The sequence below is a fragment of the Hipposideros armiger genome, unplaced genomic scaffold (genome assembly GCF_001890085.2).
Source record: "Hipposideros armiger isolate ML-2016 unplaced genomic scaffold, ASM189008v1 scaffold_176, whole genome shotgun sequence".
Classification (NCBI taxonomy): Eukaryota; Metazoa; Chordata; class Mammalia; order Chiroptera; family Hipposideridae; genus Hipposideros; species Hipposideros armiger.
Genome location: NW_017731526.1, coordinates 1249019 through 1268050, shown reverse-complemented (window position 1 = coordinate 1268050; position 19032 = coordinate 1249019). Strand labels below are relative to the sequence as shown.

At 40.9% G+C, this 19032-nt stretch overlaps 1 protein-coding gene across 1 annotated transcript in view; it reads right to left on the bottom strand.

Annotated features, from left to right (window-relative positions):
• Window positions 1-16163, bottom strand: part of DRD3 (dopamine receptor D3) — a 40785-nt gene extending 24622 nt beyond the window's left edge. The window contains exons 1-3 of the mRNA XM_019652222.1: window positions 15805-16163; window positions 8744-9048; window positions 2886-3040 (exon numbers count right to left, since the gene is read on the bottom strand). Coding sequence (XP_019507767.1) covers window positions 2886-3040; window positions 8744-9013 — 425 coding nt within the window. The 5' untranslated portion in view covers window positions 9014-9048; window positions 15805-16163. The remainder of the gene's footprint in view (window positions 1-2885; window positions 3041-8743; window positions 9049-15804) is intronic.
• Window positions 16164-19032: the final 2869 nt, after the last annotated feature.

Below are 19032 nucleotides of genomic sequence, written 5' to 3'. Positions count from 1 at the left end.
GTTAGTGTTCTCCCCAGTGAAGGGACAGCAACCTAATTGACTCTACTGCCTTCCCTAGGCTGCTACCCTGTTGGTACATCATCATTGCCAAGGGCAGACAGACATCCAGGGAGTGCCAGGCTGCCCAAGAAGGGCAAATTCACAGAATGTTAGGGCGTTAGGACTGGAAGGTATCTTCCAAATCAATAGGTCAGTGTTTCTCAAAGTGTGGTCCACAGTGCTCATTGAAGATGAAGATATCTGAACTTTTCCCTGAGTCAGAATCCCTGGACTTGGGGCCCATGAATCTTCATTTTAAAACGAACACTCCCCTCCTTACCCCCAAACACACCAAGGTTTGAGAATCGCTGATCTAGTCCAAACTCAGGAGGCAACTAAAGACCATCGTGGCTCAGTGATATGCCCACAGATGCACAGCTGGTAGTAAATGAGCTTGGGTGACTGCCATATGTGTGCACTGTGCCAAAACTGCCTCTCGGAAGTCATCCATGCAGTGGAACGCGCACCACGTACCCAGAACATGAACTGCGAACACGTGTTTCATAAAACTTACCTCTGAAATGAACATCTACCTGGCTTCCGGTTTTAAAGCTTGGGGGCATCCTGGAACAACATCTCTAAGCACCTAAGCCTGTGCCAGTGTGCCTGCATTTGACACCTGGGTCTCAGTCACCAAGAGGTGGGGAGAAGGGCTGGATCCAGGGCACCGGAAAGGGGCCCAGGTCCTCTCTGCCACTCCCAGGATCACTGAAGATGGTTCTGACCTCATCCATTTCCACACGTGTTTCAAGCTCCACAACTTCCTCCCAGTAACACTTATAAAAAGTCAGGAATTTACATGACTTAATTTATATTCGAGCACATTTTTTATTTTATTAAATTTTTTTTTTTTTTTTACATAACTTAATTGTACCACGGAGATGTGTCAGGGAGACTGCCACTGTCAGAATGTCCGCATTCTTGGGCCTCAAGGCTTTTGTTCATTTGCCAGCTTCCTGCCTACGGGGCTGCTATTTTTGGGGACCATGGTTCTCAAGGAGAAACCGGTGAAGCTTGGTGTCCCTGGCAGTAGCTGGGTGTCCCTGCTGGGTGGGCCCAATGGCTAATTAAGAGGAAGGGAGAGTGAAAAATAGGTACAGTTCCCTTGAAGTAGCTTCTCAAGGAAAAAAGAGACCTTGTTGAAATGCTAGTGGGTAGAGATGATGCTGTTCCTCTGTCCAGTTTTTCTCATTCAAGAATCTTGTTATATGACCTGCTCACTTGACTGTTCATTCCTGTTTTATCCCACTAAAGTGAGGTCCTGAAAGTCTCTCAATCCATCCACTTACCTATTTACTTCTTTCCCCTTGGATTTATTTCCTTTTTAGCATCTGATTTTATCACTATATTTGGTCATCTCCAGACTCTATTTTGGGAAACTCTGATCAAAGATATTTTGTTTAAAAGCAACAATGACAAGTTCAATCTAGCTATGGAGTCCTAACTTTTGTTTATTTTTTTGTGGATTTACTTCCTCTCTTTAAGTTCAACCATTTCACAATGTATAAATAAAGGCCTAATATGCATTTATAGGATTCCTGAGAATGAAAAACTTTTTAAAAGGGAGATGTGTAGTCATAATGACACAATGATTTCAGGGAGCCAGGAGAATAAAAGACAGTTTTGCTCAGTACACAGGAAGGTTGTTTGCTGTAAACGCTTCTTGCAAAAAGTTGAATTTTATATACTAAATCTCATTTTAACATACACCGACTATGCAATTTATGTCTTAAATTGAGGAATAAACTACTTCCTCTCCCCCAGATTGTGAGTGCCTGTTTGTGTCTGTGTCTTGAGGGTGCAAAGTAGGTGAGAGGATAGATAGAACAATAGCAAACTCTATTGCTTGCTGGGTGTTCATTCATTCATTCATTCATTCATTCATTCATTCATAAAGCAAGTTGTTGTAAAGCTCCTAATACTTAGTTCATAGAAGGAGAGTATGTTATGTGTTTTAAGAGGTTTTAAAAAACGTACTTCAGGTTCTGTACTTGAAGAACTTTTAAGATTACTGGAAAAGCAAAGCATTCTTAAATAAAAATAACTAGAGATCATCATGAGATCCTAATAGTGTTAATACAATCTAACATTTATTGATAACTTACTCTGTGTGGGTCATTGGCCCACATGACCCATTTAGGAATGTCTATAGCTTTGAAACTTCAGATTCTGAAAACTGAATTTATTTTTGACTGTATGTGCTCTTACAGGTTTTTTGAGGATACATTTTGCACTTACTTGATAGGAAATGAAGTGACTATTCTTTAACTCTATAGGAGCAGGGACTTGTACTGGTTTGCTTCCGCATCCCTGGCTCCTAGAACAGTGCCTGGCATGCATATCTATTCTGAGAGAATACGTGGTCTCTGACACAATCTTCATTAACACTAATAATTGGCATTTGTTGAATGCTTACTAAGTCTTGATGTTCTGCAAAGCACTTTATATACATGGCCTCCATTGCCGATTATAATCCTATGAGAGAGGACTACTGCCATCTTCATTACAGAGAAAGAGACGGAAGCTTAGAGAGGCTCAGCACTTTGCCTGAGGTGGCACAGGTAGTGAAGGCAGACAGGGCATCGGAGGGTAGGTTGTTCCATGCCTGCTATAATGAAATATGAAGTGAGGACGGGGCAGTTATTGGAAAGGAGTGGAAATGGGTGAACACAAGGGGAAAGGAGCAAACCATGTCCTCATCAAGGATTTTTGTGTGATAAACTGCTTCATTTGCCTTCTATGGAGAGTGACACCCTTCTTCTGATTGCCTCTATCTCAGGGTTGCAAAAAGCAATTCAAAAAACAATGGTGGCTGCTGAATTTGGGGCCTACTGCCAGGTACACACCTGGCAGATTCTTTGGTATCCTGTTTCTTTAGTCTGTAAGGGCCAAAGCTCTCAAGCTGTCCTCTGGCCTCTAGGCCCCCACTGTGCCACCCATTCTGACTATCTTCTCTTCCTTTCTCCAACTCTGCCATCAAAATTTCTCTCCTTGATCTCAGCTAAGTGACCGAGAAGAAGACAATCTGATTAGCTGATTAAGGTAATTACCACTAAGGTGCCATCACTTAGCTTTCCCCAGAGCTTGTAATGGAAATATTTGTTTTCATTGGAGTTTTCAACACCAAGCAAATAATGGTTCAGTTATGAAGAAAGAGATGCAAAGGGCCAAGAACATGTAACTCTCACACATTATCTTATAGTTACCCAATGAAGTAAATATTATTTCCAGTTTATAGATAACAAAATGGACATTGAGAGGGATTGAGTAATTTACCTAAAGACACATAGTTAGTAAAAGGGCTGGAATTTCAAACCCTTAATATTAACCATTACTTTATTCACTCTCAAAGGCCAGAGTCTTAACACTCGCTTCTGGGAAATGGGCAGTTTAACTCCATTCCAATAACACAGGAGGGGGAAGAGTTGGTGTTTGTCCATCCATCCACTCATATATCTAATATTTATTGAGTGTCCATTATATGCCTGATACTTTGCTTGGTTGGGAATACTGAAATAAATTAAACCTGTTTTTGTCCCCAGGGCCTCAGAATATAGTATGGGGAGTAAAGTGTGAATGTGTGTGGGTGAATTGAGGGCCCAGGAGATAGGCACTAAGAAAATAACTATAATACAATGTGATAAGTGCTGACAGTGTGGTAAGTAGAAAGTGTTGGGAGAACACAAGAGGTAAAGTGATTTTTGAAATTAAAGCAGGAAAAAAAAGGCAGAAAAAGATCTAATTGACTTAAAACTCTTTAGAGACATGATTCCACCTTTCTCCTGAATCCTAATGAACAACTCACTTCAGAATCATACATCAGCCAGGTGGTGTTACTCTCACTTGCTAATGAATATAACTAACTCCCTTTGGCGATACAGAAGGTGGGAGTGAGTAAGTAAGAAAGTGTCTCAGGTACAGAAGTTGGCTATTGATTTTCAGCAGACACAGCCTATGGCAGCATTCCCCAAATTTACTGATTATAAGGCAGCATTTCACAAATCACCTGAGGCTCCTGTTAAACAAAATGATTCCAGGCCTCAATCAGGATAAGTCCCTCCAGTGACTCCAACTGCCTGGGGAGGCAGGGGTGGTGGTGGTGGTGGTGGGAAACTCTGGTCTGGAGGGTGTGGGGGGACATGACATTATCTTTAGAAATGGTTGTCTTAAAGCAGGGCTCTTTTTAAGCATGTTTTGTTCCATGGATCCCGTTAGCCTCATGGTTGGTCCCCATCTCAGAAGAATGTGTTTGAGTGCATACAACAAAATACGGTGGATCACAAAGGATACCAATTATATTGAAATATAGTCACCAAAGTATTTTAAATATATTTGCTTCTTTAATAATGCATTAAATGACAAGACCTATCAGCAGGTTCAAAATTCCTATAATTTCAAAGTACTGATGAATATAAATGGTATTTCAAGGTGTCTGCAACAACTGTAATGTGATTTGAAAATATAAATATCTGTGATTTCTACTGGTGACATTAAGGATTTCTTCTGTTGTGGGTTGATGCCTACATTTATAATTGATGGAAATGCTAAATTTCAGCTTGGTGAAAATAAAGAAGTAATTTTATTTACATCCAAGTTGACGGACACCCCAGATTAAGTGAGGCCTATCGCTTTCCCTTTGCCTATGGATAAGACCAATGTATGGAAGAAGACAGAGCTGAGAGAATTATAGAGAAATGGAGCTGGAACCCTGTTCCAACTGCGCCTGCAGTCCACCTTACCACAAAACTTTTAACGTTCCTGGTGTGAGAGTCAATGCATTCTGTTTAGTATTCAAGTCAATTGGAGTTAAGTTTTCTTTTACTGACAACTAAAGGTGTCTCAACTGAGATATTTATAGGTTACGCATTTTAGTTATCAAGGCTCTTCCTCAGCTGGTGACCGTTGAGCCTAACATCAATCCTATGAAATAGGGAAAGTATAGTTGTCATTTCCATTTTATTCACTTAATTCTCACATCTTCTGACTCCCAGTTCTGAGTCTTTTTTATAGCACAGCTCTGTGTTGGAATGACATTCATCCCAGTGAATTCTAGCAAAAGCATGATGTTATGTGACACTTTATTACCTGCCTCACAGCAATTCCCTACACCCACATATTCTTTTTTAATAAAATCTACATTTTCACGTTTTCTTTTCTGTTCTCCCTTGCGGCTAAAAGTGGCTATATGATCCACTTCTGGCAAAATAGACTTAAGTGAAGTCCTTTCGGGAGATGTTTCAAGCCACTGCAGGGAAAGGGCTTTTTCCCCCCTTTCTCTGCTGTTCCCACCCATCCTATTTTCCAATACAGCCATGATGCCGGGGCTATGGCAGACATCCTGTGAGTAACACAAGGAAGTAAGCCAGCTCAGGAAGGATGGAACAGTCTGATTCTTGATGACACCATGGGGCAGCTGAACCAACACCAACAGTTGCCTTCCTCCAGAATTCTGGTTATGTGAGAAAAGTAACTCCTATTTACCTAAGCCACAGTTAGTCAAATTTTTCAATATTTACAGCCCAAACATTCCTAACTCATGCATACTGGTATCTGGAAAAAGGAGCCAGTTTTACTTTGAAGGAAGGTATCTGGCCAATATGAGCCAATATTTCCTTCAAAGGAAATGAATTTATTCACATAAAAACACAGAAAGCTGTGAATTTGGCAGCTAATTTGGCCCCCCCAGATGGTGTTCTTCTCATTTCTGTTCTATCCTCTTGGAGGCCTTTAGCCTACAGAAGTCTCTGTGGTCAATGTTGCATCCTTCCCTCTTTCCAAGGGAGCCCTGAGGTATAATTATGCAATTGCTAGACCAGCTACTCAAACTGTGCCATCAGGCTAAGTTAGCGAGAGTCATGCTTTGCTCTTCTCTGAGACACATGGATTTACATATTCACAGTCCCTTTAAGGCAGCGGTTCTCAACCTTCCTAATCCTGTGACCCCTTAATACAGTTCCTCATGTTGTGGTGACCCCCAACCACAAAATTATTTTCGTTGCTGCTCTATAACTGTAATTTGGCTACTGTTATGAATGGTAATGTAAATATCTTTTTGTTTTCTGATGGTCTTAGATGACCCCTGTGAAAGGGTGGTTTGACCCCCAAAGGGGTCACGACCCACAGGTTGAGAACCGCTGCTTTAAGGACTCTAAGTGCTCTTTATTCTTTAAGCACCCCATCTCCTTCTGAGGTCTAGAGAAGGCAGGCAGGTATTTAAGACTAAGAAATGGATGCACTGGGATGGGATAGGGAGACCTGGTCCTTTGGACTAGAAGCTTCTAATATCTTAACTGGTCATCTGTTAATGATGGCTACTGTAAGTGATGTTCTGTCTGTTACTACGATAGACCCTGAGTGGACTGTTGGAGAAAGTGACACAATATATTAAATTGCATTGACTAGAGTCTTGAAGCAAGTTAGAAACGACCAAGAAGAGGTTCCAAAACCCATTTCTCGGTGGAGAGCTGTCTTTGCTCCCCTGATCTTCTTTATATGGCTGTAGACTTATTCGACCATGCTCTTGATTGCTGAACACCTACATCAAATAACCTGTTGGGCAGAGAGCATATTGGTTTTATGAGGGGGTAACCAAGAGAGCTCCACCAGAACTCTTCTCATGGGGAAAACCCATAGATTCAACCTGCAGAGAGTCCATGAAGCCTTTGGCCAGATTTCATGCTGGACTTCTGCAGACTCAGTTGCTCTTCTATGCTCAGCTGTAGAATGGGGGCATCATCTACGAGTATATTGGTGGGTGTGGCGAGAAGGGGCTGTCATGGTGTCTAGTGTGGAAAAGTTACAATGTCCATCTCCTATATTAGTATCTACAGAGATTTTCCACTATGGTCTGTGTAGAGTCCTGGAAGCAATCACAAATAGACAGCCAGAGTGTGCCTGAGTGGCTTTGCTATAGACACCAAAAGCCTGGTTTTATTTCAGAGGCAATTAAAATGCTTATTATACTAAAAGTCTTCTTCCTGCATTTGTTTCTGACATTTATCTCTCCGGAAGACTTAAGAATCCTTGGAATGTCTTGGAGTGGACAGAAACACCTTCGATGGTGGTGGTATAATGAATCATTGACTAATCCATACTAGGTTATAGCACCTAACGTCTGCCTCACTCTTGAACAGAAATATCACATGCTTTTAACTTCTTTTAGTCTCATTATTATTGGATGTTAAAACAATTAATTCATTGTAACAATAGATACAGCAGCAAATGAGATAAGCAGGAGTTGCCCATCTAATGCATACATTGTAGAACACATTCATTTACTCATTCATATATCAATTATTTATTTAACACATATTATGCTGGGTAGTATGTTTGGAATACAGGAAAAAAAGTCAGAGGCATTGCCTCTGACTTCAAGGATGTCTCAGCCTAACTGGGTTGACAGAAAAGTCAATAATTGTAAGACCCTTTGCCATTAGGATTATTCTAACTGGGAAGAATAAATATATATATATATATATTTTCTCTGAGTATCCTCTTGGCCTTAAATCTATTCCAATCAGCCTAGTTGTTTTTCCTTTTTTCTTTTCTTTTTAGTTTCTTGGTTTCTTTCTTTTATGTCTCCCCACTGAGATCGTAAGTCTAATTTTAGTTCCCAGTCATTCTTTAACATGGGAACTAGCTTAAGCAGTCTATATTCAAAGTTTTTGCTCTCCTGTGATATGTCATACTTAATTAGCTGTCATATTCACTATTAATATTAACTGAGATATTAATTTAATGAATTTTAATTTCTCTTAATCATAGTATAATTTTGATCTTTCATTGGCTACCTCTTTAGAATGATACACAGTTCAGAGGAGAAGTATTAATAGTATATTAAGGTGTCCTTAAAAAAGCTCTTTAGTAAATTGCATGTTTTCTGGTAAGAGTATCTGTTTCTTGAACAATTATAGGCAACCCTATTTCCTTGTTAGCAAATAGATGTTTTTGTCTTGATCACCTCCTGACTCTGCTTTGTACTTTCAAATGAAAATACTTTCAAATTTAAGAAATGTTTCTCGCCAAAAGAAGTCTCCAGGGTCTGCTACAGTATCTGATTTGTGAGTGTTCTGTACTATTAATGCAGGCATCAAACATATAAATTTGAAGGTTTGGTCTATTCCTCTATAGTCTGTGGAGAGCTAACCCCCAGGAGGAAAGAGCCGAGTCTGAGGGCAACTGAACCATCAGAAGAAGTCTGATCTATTTACAGACTATTGTTTCTTTCTTTTCCTCTCACTCATTAAATTTTTTCCCTGTAATTCCCTTTGCCTTCCCCACATCTCACCTTGGTCCTACATCTCTCCTGCACATCCTCACCCCCATATACATTGAAACAGGGATGAAGATGCCCACTGGACTGCCTCCTCCGATCCCTCACATCTTTGAGATAAGCCTGGCATAGAAAGTAAAGTTGGCACATTTTTAGGACAAGTCCCATCACTCAAGTCTGGTCACCAGGATACTGGAGACCTGGGAACAGAGTCGTTCCCAGATCCCTGGTTCTGATGTGGGCAAGAGATGCTAGATAATGGCCGCTTTCAAGACCGTCAGTTTCCTCATGAAAGGCAGAATGATAGGAGCTGTCCTTCCTTCCCAAGTCCCCAATCACAACAGGGAGCCTTTTGAGCCCCAAAGGTCAGAAGATCAGGGAAGACAAGGACAAACATGGTCACATGGGCAGCCCACACCTGGCCTCACTCACCTCCAGGTACACGACCCAGGGCATGACCAAGGTGGCCACCAGCAGGTCCGCCACAGCCAGGCTCACCACCAGGTAGTTGGTGGTGGTCTGCAGTGCCCGTTCCCTCAGCACTGCCGCACACACGAGACCATTGCCAAAGATGATGGCCAGGATGAGTGCACAATAGGAGAGGGCATAGTAGGCATGTGGGCGGGCCCAGCTGGCCTCGGTAGAGTTGTCTGCCCCACAGGTGGAGTTGATGTGCCCACTCAGCTGACTCAGAGGTGCCATAGCCCAGAGGGAGAAGAGTGACCCCAATGGGTTTCCTAGGAAGAGACAGAAAACAATGATTGTAAAATCAGACACTTTGGCGCTGGGCTGCTTGCGTGCATATTTTGATTTATTGCTTCAACACATATTTAATGAGCACTTCCTATATGACAGGCCACTGTTCTAAGCACTGGAAATACAGCGATGAACAAAAGGGATAATAAAAATCCCTGCCTTCTTGCAGCCTCCATTCTGGAGGAGAAAACTAATAAACAAGATAAATAAAGGATGTATTGGGTTGTTGGAAAAGTCATGAAGTATATTTTCTATGTTTTTCGCTGAAAGAATGCATCATGACTTTTCAGACAACCCAATGGTATGTTCGATGATGATATGTATTTTGGAAAACAGCAAATCAGGGAAGTGGGTAGGAGAGGGTGAAGATCATGTTTGTGTGAGCAGGGTGTCTGAATGCAAGTTTCAATTAGGACAATCAGGAAGCCCTCATGGAGGAGGTGACAATTGAGTTAAGACCTGGAGGACCTGAGGAAGCAGACTGTGCAGATATCTGGGGCAAAAGGTCTCCAAGCAGAAGGCACAGCAGGTACAAAGATAGGACAGTTGGCATGTGGAAGAGACAGCAGGGAGGCCAGTGTGGCTGGAGCCAAATGAGGCAGGGGCAGAGTGGAAGGGCGTGAGGTTGAGAGGCTGTGCAGCGCTGTTGAAAGAACCACGCTCAGACTCTGAGTAAGATGGGGAGCTGTTGCAGAATTAGAATCCCAGCTCTCCCACTTCCTAACTCTGGGGCCTTGGGCATGCTCCTTCACCTCTCTGAGCTTCATTTTCCTCTTCTATAAGATGGGGGAAATGATGGAACTCATTTCCTCAGGGTTTTTGTGAGACTTAAATGAGCTGTTATATTCGTATATGTGAGACATTGAAAGCCACATCTGAGACCTCTCTAGCTCTTTTTCTTTTATTGGTCTGTTTCTCTTAGCCTCCCACCCATCTGTCTTTGTTTACTCCCTCCCACCCTTTATGGCTTCCCTTTTGCCTTTTCCCTTGCCTCCCCCTGTCTCTCTTCACTTCCTCAATCTTAGTCTCTCTCTTGTATCTCACACAAGGCATGGTAGTGTTGGGAGGCTGGATTGTGGGAGAAAATATTAAGAGTAATGGAGTCTAGAGGCAATACAATGGTTTTTATGTTTAGAGAAAATACATGTGTGGAATTTAATTTGAAACCTCCTACATCTTAAAGATTGCTTACTAATTAGAAAAATGTTTAAGCCCTATGAAGTCCTGTCCCCACCCCCAAATCCCACATCCGTAGGCCAATGACTCATGCACCACCTGTTTTCAACCTATGACCTAGTCCAATGCCTTCACTTTTCAAACAGGGAAATTGAGACCTGGAGAGATGAGTGACATGCCTTAAGTCACACAGCTTATTAGTAGCAGAACTAATTTTCTCAATGTTCTCTTTGACATCTGAAAGCCACAGCAATGAATATTTCACTATCCCACTGGGAAGAGCCAATCCTCAAACTGTGGAGACTTTGGACTTAGAGTGGGAAAGGCATTAGAGCCCATCAGCTGTCCCGATGACACCAGCCTGTTGGGGTCAGCGCTGAAGAAGGGACTCTGGGTAATTAGAGCCAGGTCTGTGTGTGTCTGTGGGGGACAAATCTCACCATATCCTGAAGAAAAACATGGAAATGCCTGTGTGCTATGGTTAGCAGTGCATTAAAGCCACATGCTGGGGAAGACACTATAGCCTATAGCATGGCCCTGAGACCTGGGCAAGAGTGACTCCAGCCCTGAGCTCTGTGCTTTAGAGGGCTCTACTCTGGACCCCATTTGGTCATATCCTCCCTACAGGATGAGGTAATGCCATCCCATAGCATCAAGGAGCAGGCCCACCAAGAGTCCACACTCCCATTTGGAACACACCCTGGGTACTAAGATCACAGCGTCCTCCGCCCAAACTGCTTGGAGCCTGCTTCTAGGGCAGCATCAGTAGTGTTCCGGGTCTGTCACCCTGAGGGTAGGCTGTGCCATGTGTATGTGGGGCCCCTGGGCTCAAGTGGTTGCTCTTTTGGGAGCGTAGATGAATAGCTTGGGTGTAGCCTGAGGTGGGGAGAGAAGACAGAATCCGTGGGACAGGCTCGGGGGTGAGAGGCGGCTTCTCCTGTCCGCTCCCATTTCAGATGGAGCTCTTAAGCACCCAAGAATGTTAAATTCAAACCGGGCCTTTGAGATTGTTAGAAAGGTATATTTGTCAAGGCAGGAGGATTAAACATTTTATTCAGTGGCTTGTTGGTTATGACTAAAACATTTAGACATGGGGTATATGGGCCTCCATGGGAACCCTTGTTCCAAGCCCTGACTGAGGTAGAGGCTGGCTTGGTGAACAGGATTTGCTGTCGCTCCTGATATCTGCAGCTCTCCTGTGATGAGGAGATTGGCCTAATCATGATTATCATTTTGCACCTCGTTCTGAAATATTTCAGCCTGGAATGTTTAAGTGTTAAAATGAACAAATGATTGTTCAGGGGCAACCGACTTGGATTGAATTCAGAGAATTGTTTAAAAAAATGTTCTTTATCTTGGCACACTGTTTGCACTCAATATATTTTAAAGCATAATAATAACTTCTGAAAATAATTATAATTTCCTCATTATTCAGAGAAGGACAGCCGGTACCCCAGAGATAGCACTGCTGTTGCCAAGAGCTTTTGGGAAAATACAATGCTTTCTGATCGTTCAAGGATATTTTCACCTTTGAGGCAGGCTCAGGCCCAGAAAAATCTTTTCTTCTGCAATTGGGCCACCGTGGAAAGCAGTGGCCCTTTCCTGAGGTCTGCAGTTGGCTAATGTCTTAGTCTCATCTCACCTGTCAGGTAAGAAGGAAGCAGAAAACCTTAGGATCGTTGTTACCATCTTGCTGGACATTTTACTCTGCTGAGGCCTGACAGCTAATTAAAAATAGCACAGCTGAATGTCAATGACTAATTACAGGACGGGAAACCTTCAACTCTGAAAATCGATTCTGAGCCTGATGTTGGAGTCACAATCGCATGGATTTCTGATTTATTTATTTATTTTTGTGCATTGTGTTGTCTCTGGTCTTAGATTCTTTATAGCAGTAGGTGGGGGGTAAGTCTTGGCTGTCCTGCAGTTTCTGATGAGTTGTGGGTGTGAGAGATGAAAGCAGAAAATGAGTGAGATGCTAGATTACTCCCCACCTCTCAGCTAATTGTTTCATCTTCCTCCCTTTTTAGATTTTTTTTTCTCAAACCAGCATCACTTATATAACAGAGCTGGGCTGGGCTTTCTCCTTTCTCTGTCTGACAGATATGCTAACAGATAATAAACTGGTCTCAGGTAGGAGAAGCGAAGAGCATGGGGGAATTCATTAACTTAATAATCACTCTCTAAATAATTCATAATGATAACCTGGTTTTCTCATCAGCAAAATGAGAATAATCATATCCACTCCATAGGGTGATTGTGATAATTAAATGAAATTATATATGTAAAGGCTTGGAACTATTGACAATCTGGGCTTGATAATTCTTTGTTGTGGAAGGGTTGTCCTGTGCATTGCAGTAGGATGATTAGCAGTATCCCTGACATCTACCCGTTAGATGCCAGTAGCGCTCTCCTGCTCCCAAGTTGTGACAATCAAAAATGTCTCTAGACATTGTCAAATGTCCCTTTTGGGGCAAAATTGCTCTCCCTATTAAGAATCACAGCTCTAGCATAATGTCTGGCACATAGCACTTTTGAAATATTACAGCATTTATTGTTAAAGGGAAAGTGGGAGCAGGTAAAGGGGTCAAATAAAGTACAACTGCAGAGTGTTTAATGGACTTGGAAATTAGGAGGCTGCTGGTGACCTTAACGAAGCGTGTTAGTAGTTAAGAGTGGGTGGGAGCTGAAAAAGTGGAGAAAGGAAGGACTAGAAGATTACTGCTGGTATTTCTCTTTCAAGATTCATTATATAAAACACCACTTACAAATTTTAATGAGCCTTTGAATTTCTTACAAAGTAATGCTGTATCTTGGTCTTTATAGTTTATTTAGCATCTCTTAGAATGAAAGCATAATCTATTTTAAAAAGCAGGGACAGAGCCAGCTGAGTGGCTCAGTTGGTTAAGAGCTCGCTCAAGAGCGAGAGCTAAGCAACAGCGGTTCAATTCCCGGCCCGAGCTGAGTTGCCGCTGAGCTGCCAACAGGTGGCAGGATGGCTCAGCTAAAAAGCAGGGACAAAGAGCAGTCAGGCCCGCATCAGCTATGACATACATCCTGTTTACTGATATTCAGTTCCTCAGTTCTGAACTATAGCCTGCTTGGAATACTTGTAGGGTGCCTCTTTGGCACCTGGTTTCATACCAGGCTCCCACTGAATTTGTTAGGAGGATACTTATTAAGATTTACAGGGCTGTAATTATTTTTTCTCTTTCCTTAAGGATATGAGGTAAGCAAAAAATCACACACACACACACACACACACACACACACAAATCCCAAAACACCGTTAGTTCTCTACCGCCTTCTGAAGACCATAGTCACTACCCCTTCTGACTGCCCTTTACACATATTGTCTCATTTTAGTATTTATAGCAGCCCAGAAGGTAGATACTGATATCATCCTTTTTGGATTAAAAAACTGAGACAGAAGTTCAGTAACTTTTCCAAGATTATACAATGTGTAGGGGCCTCCATTGAGCCCAGGTTTGATCTCAGGTCTCCCTAAGTTAAAAACTCACAACTTATTTAATGTGTTTATGCAGGGAGTGAAGTTGATGTGGCAGTTATTTTCAGGTAGAAATGGTTTTTCCTAAACATAGAACAAAACACCTTGATAGCCGGGTTCCATGGCCAAACCACTTGTATCAATAGATTCCTGTCTTTTGCCTCTCTAATCTTTTACTCAGTTACATCCTGACCTCTAGTCTCAGAGCTTTTCTGGTTCTGGGCTTCAGGGCAGACTTGCTATATGGCTTGAGAAAATTAATAATTATAGCTAACATTTGTAAACATTACCATATTTAAACCATATAATAACCTGAAAAAGGAAGTAGGTGCTATTATCTCCATTTTTGCAGATGAAGAAAGTAACAGAAAGGTTAAATATCTTGCTGAGGTCATATACCAATAAATGATGGAGCTGATTCAACTCTAGATCTGTTTCCAGAGTTCGTGTTCCTAACTATTCCACGACTGGGGTGAGGGAGACAAACCTGAAATAGGGACTAATTTTAAAACCTCTTCTTTTCAGAGCGTCTTGTGCACATCACCTGATTGAGCTCAGCGAAGTTAATGCAGGTGCACACTGCACATAGAAACAGTGGGAGTTACATTGTCATTATTACTAAAGGTAGTCTTTAGCATTTCTATGGCATTCTATTATTGCAAATTGCTTTCTAGTTTATTTTCCTAATGAAGATTCAGAAGTGCATTGGAATACAAAATATATTTATATATTTGGGCACATTTACATTGTTGGCAAGTGTATGGAGAAAAACCACAGTTGGTTACTGAGACTTCATAGCTAAGGTAATATACTTTATTAAAAAATTAATCCTGCTCAGTAAAGTAGAGCATCCCCCATTTTTCATCACAACCTCTAAGGACTGAGCATCTTATTATTCTAATCAGGGATAAATGGGGAACTCAATGGATCAGTCAATCAACAAGCAAATATTGATGATAAACTTTAATGTATTAGAAATTGAATTTAGTATCGGGTAAAGCCTATTCAGTATTTGCTTTAAGTCAGATTTCATAATGAGCAGCCTTCTGTATAGATGCTTTGGTATCAGGCATTCATTTAGATACTGCAACTATTTTCCTAGTTCAACACCATGCTCACTGCTAACCAGGCAGATCCTTGAAAATGTTCAGCTATAAATATCAAGTGAGTAAGAATCTTTCTCATATTGTATCTGCTTCTCTTGGGCTACAAGAGATTTAACCAATGCTGTGTTAAGCAGTGATTCTTCACTCTTATCCAAGGATGGTCATCTTACAGACCTTTTAGTATTAGTAAGCAAAAGGCTTCACTTATAAAGTGCAAACAGGTATGCAGAATGAGATTAGAATCCAAGTTCTACTTTGCTATTGCTGCATTATCATTTGTGCATGCATTTTAATAAAAATTTGATTAAAGTAAATGCAAGAACTGAAATAAATACCTAATTGCAACAACTTCCGTGGACCCAATAAGCTACAGAAGTAATGAAAGTCCCACAATTAAACAACAATAATACCCTGAAAATCATATGCCATCATTAAAGAAAACATACACAATCATCATCTCAAGTACTGCATATCTCTGTTGGAAATAATTGAATTCTGACTTGGAAACAGCCTGGCTTTAAATAGACCATTGAAAACAGTGCCTCTCCAAACCCTCAGCCCTGGATTACCAGGGTGCTGAACTGGGGGAGTTTAAAATAACAGACCCTTACAATTAAGTAAAACCCTTAAGAGGAATACAGTCAATTTCCATACAAACCCCAGGAATAGTAACAGCGTTTTATTTCCATCTTTAAATTCTGCCTTGATATAGTTTCTAGAGCCCATGAGGATCTAATTTTTTTGGGAAAAAAGAGAACAGGTTTCTACTGCCCCAAACATGAGGGAAAAAATGAGAACAGCTTCCTCAGGGTTTCAGGTTTTTAAATAAGAGAGGATACAGAGTTTTAATGAATATTCTTAGAAAACCACAGAACCCCAAACTGATTAAATAACCTTCCAGGAAAACACTGTGTATTGAAGTAGAAAAGAAAAGAAAAATTACTTACCCTGAAAATGTCTTCTGATTTCTGGAGACTGAAGTTTAGCACCTCCGCTCCTGTAGCCATTTACTGCCAGCGGACATGCTCAAGCAAAGCAAACTTTGCCTTTCCTAGGACACAGAAACTGTTGAAATGAACAGAAAGAAAATCACCCATTTTTGCCTCGAAGGTGAAATCACTTGTATGCTGCTCTTCCAGCTTCCCTATTAGACCTTACTGCATGTTTCTTAGCTGCTTTCGAATGCATCCGTTATCTCTAGAGGATTTGGGAGGGACCCTTAATGTTGGCTGGGGCTGCCCTTCAGAGGCTCTGTCCTTGGTGCTGAAAGTGAGGTTGAGTAGGCAGATGAAGGATCCGTTTTCTACCTTCCTCTACTCTTCCCTCTGTGCCTCTGTCTGCTCCGTGCTATGCTTTTAAGCACATCTGTACTTTTCCCTCAGTGCTCGTTTTAATCCTACTTTCCCACTGCCTTTACTTCTATGCTTTAATTTCTTCATCTTCTTCGGCTGAATTGCCATCCCAGCTTTTGGTGGATATAACAATGATTGGGTCAGCAGAAGGAACAGATCAACGAATTGAGACCACAAATGGTTAATAGAAATCAGTACAATTTAAAACACAATTGACAGAATAATTGAACTTGGAGGTGTAAGCCTGTGTGGGAAAAAGAAGGTTAAAGGAAATATGTTGCAGTGGAAGCAAAACTGAGGTGTAGAGTATAACTGGTGATAAAGGTAAAATACCGGTAAGCTTAATATTGTGAGAAAGGTTAAGTGTTCATTTAGCAGCACTCTTTGTTTTCAGAGAACTTCATAAAATATTTGCCTATTCATTTTTACTGCCCCTCTGAGGTATATTTGATTAATTTTTATTAACTCAACTTCAGAATTGGCTAAAGTGAGATGCAGCTTAGGGCAATGTCAGTTGAAAGTCAGTTTCCAAAGCAGTGCTAGAACTTAGGCAATCTCAATTCATGGTCAGTCACCTGTTCAGATAACATTTTACCATGGAATCCTAACTATTCTCTGTTCTCTTGTTTCGATTTCTTCTCCTTCTGTCAGACAGCATGGTAATTCTTCCACTGCGTTCTCTGACAACAGTGGATGTGCTTGGCAGCTGCAGTGCAGACTGTCGTGGGGAAGCCAGTCTAAGTTTGACTATGATGGAGACCTCTGCTGGCTGAGAAAGAGGCAGCAGCAGCAGCAAAGTCTAAATACTGCTGTTAATATCATTTATTGAGCATGTACTATTAGGCAGTCATTTTAATGCATTCCATCTTTTAATAATTTCAACAACCCTAAAAGGTACATAATATTTGACATCGCTAATTTATAGATAGAAAAATTGAGAGTTAGAGAAGTTAAAATAATTTTTGAAGGTCACACAGCTAACAAATACTGGAGCCAAGATTTGGATCTAGACATCTTAATTGTGGAGCATGTTCTCTTACCCACTATACAATAATTCTTCAAAAGGTGTAAAATTTATATTTCCTAAGACACTGACAATATGTTATAGAGTATAATAATTATAATGACAAAATGATATCAATGATACAATATTTGTATGGTGATATAATTTATAATGCATTTTCTAATTCATGTTCTTGTCTGCATCTTACATAAATCCTCATGATACACATTTTTACAGAGGCTGTTATGGATTTAATTATACTCTCCTCCTCATCCATATATTGAAGCCTTAGCCTCAGAATGTGACTGACTACATGTGGAGATAAGGTCTTTAAAGAGGTGATTAAGTTAAAATGAGGCCATTATGGTATGCCCTCAGCCAATATGACTGGTATCTTTATAAAAAGAGAAACAGATACAAGGGAGACACACAGAGAGAAAAGGCCATGTGGGGACACAGCAAGATGGGAGCCATCTGCAAGCCAAGGAGAGAGGCCTCAGGAAAAATCAAATCTGCTGACATGTTGATCTTGACCATGTAGCCTCCAGAAAAGAAAATTAATTTATGTTGTTTAAGCCACCTAGTTTATGGGATTTTGTTATGACAGCCTTAGAAAACTAATACAGAGGCTTAGAGAGGTTAGGTACCATATTGAAAGTTGCTCATGATTTATAGCACATAAATATATTGTTATGTGGCATAACTATATTGAACATGCCCTAAGACTGGAACTCCCAGCCTGAATGTGAACCCATCTCTTCTTCCCTTGGGTTAGGGGACCAAGAGATTATGCACTGTCTAGGGTTGGCATGTCTAGGATATAAAAACAGAAAGCATGTAAGTAGAACAATGCAGAGGCATATTGCAGAGTTCAGAATTTTAATTGCTCACTTTCGGCCTCATGGTTCCACCTTATCTTATGTTTATTTCCTTTAACATTTGTACATTTTGAGGATATTGTGTCTAATGCTTATGCTGCCCTGATAATACATGAACATAGCAGCAAAGTCCGTATTACTAAATGTTCTCTGTTGAGATCACATGGTGTATCCTTACAGGGGAGCTATAAGTGTTGCTGGCATAATTTTCCTTAGCATTTTTGTAATGCTTTTCTTTGACAAAGTCCAAAGGAAGATAAGAAAAGATAAAGACTATCATTCTAATTCTATATAGAAGCAACAGATAAAGAAATTAGCTGACATACCCAAAGTCTCACAGCCAGGCACTCATCTGAGTCTCGACTCAGAGTCTCTGGTCGACTCCTCGACTGCCGTGGTGCATCAAAAGGGATTGGTGTAAGGAAAGGAAGGCAGGTGGTGAGGAAGGTGGACCTTTCTCTCAGGACATCAGTGTAGGTGAATATCAATAATTGCTCCTTTTAATCTGGCATATTTTATTCATATTCACAATATTGAACAAATTTCATTCTTTTAAGTAAATTGAACTCTTATGCATGGTTGGCATTGAAGATTTTGAGATCTTCCTCCTGGGAAGAACTCTGGAACACCTATAGAACAGACATGCTTTGGCAGAAATCAAGAAAAATGTAGATCCTTTTTCTCATCTCTCTTCCAGGAACCCGTGTTTCAGTAGCATGACCGGAACATGCTCATGGAGCAGCCAACAGTGCTTCATCAGGGAAGTCTTTGTCTTTTGAACCTGAAATGGAAGGTTTAGAGGTAGAGTTAAGAGGTGTGAGTGTCTAATATATAGGCATGCTCAGTGGCTTTATTTGAAAGGGAATTAGTGTGCAGTTTGTGGTGAAAAATATTCCTTTCTATCCTACTGCCCCAAGATAGAAATTCTTTGGTTTCATCACA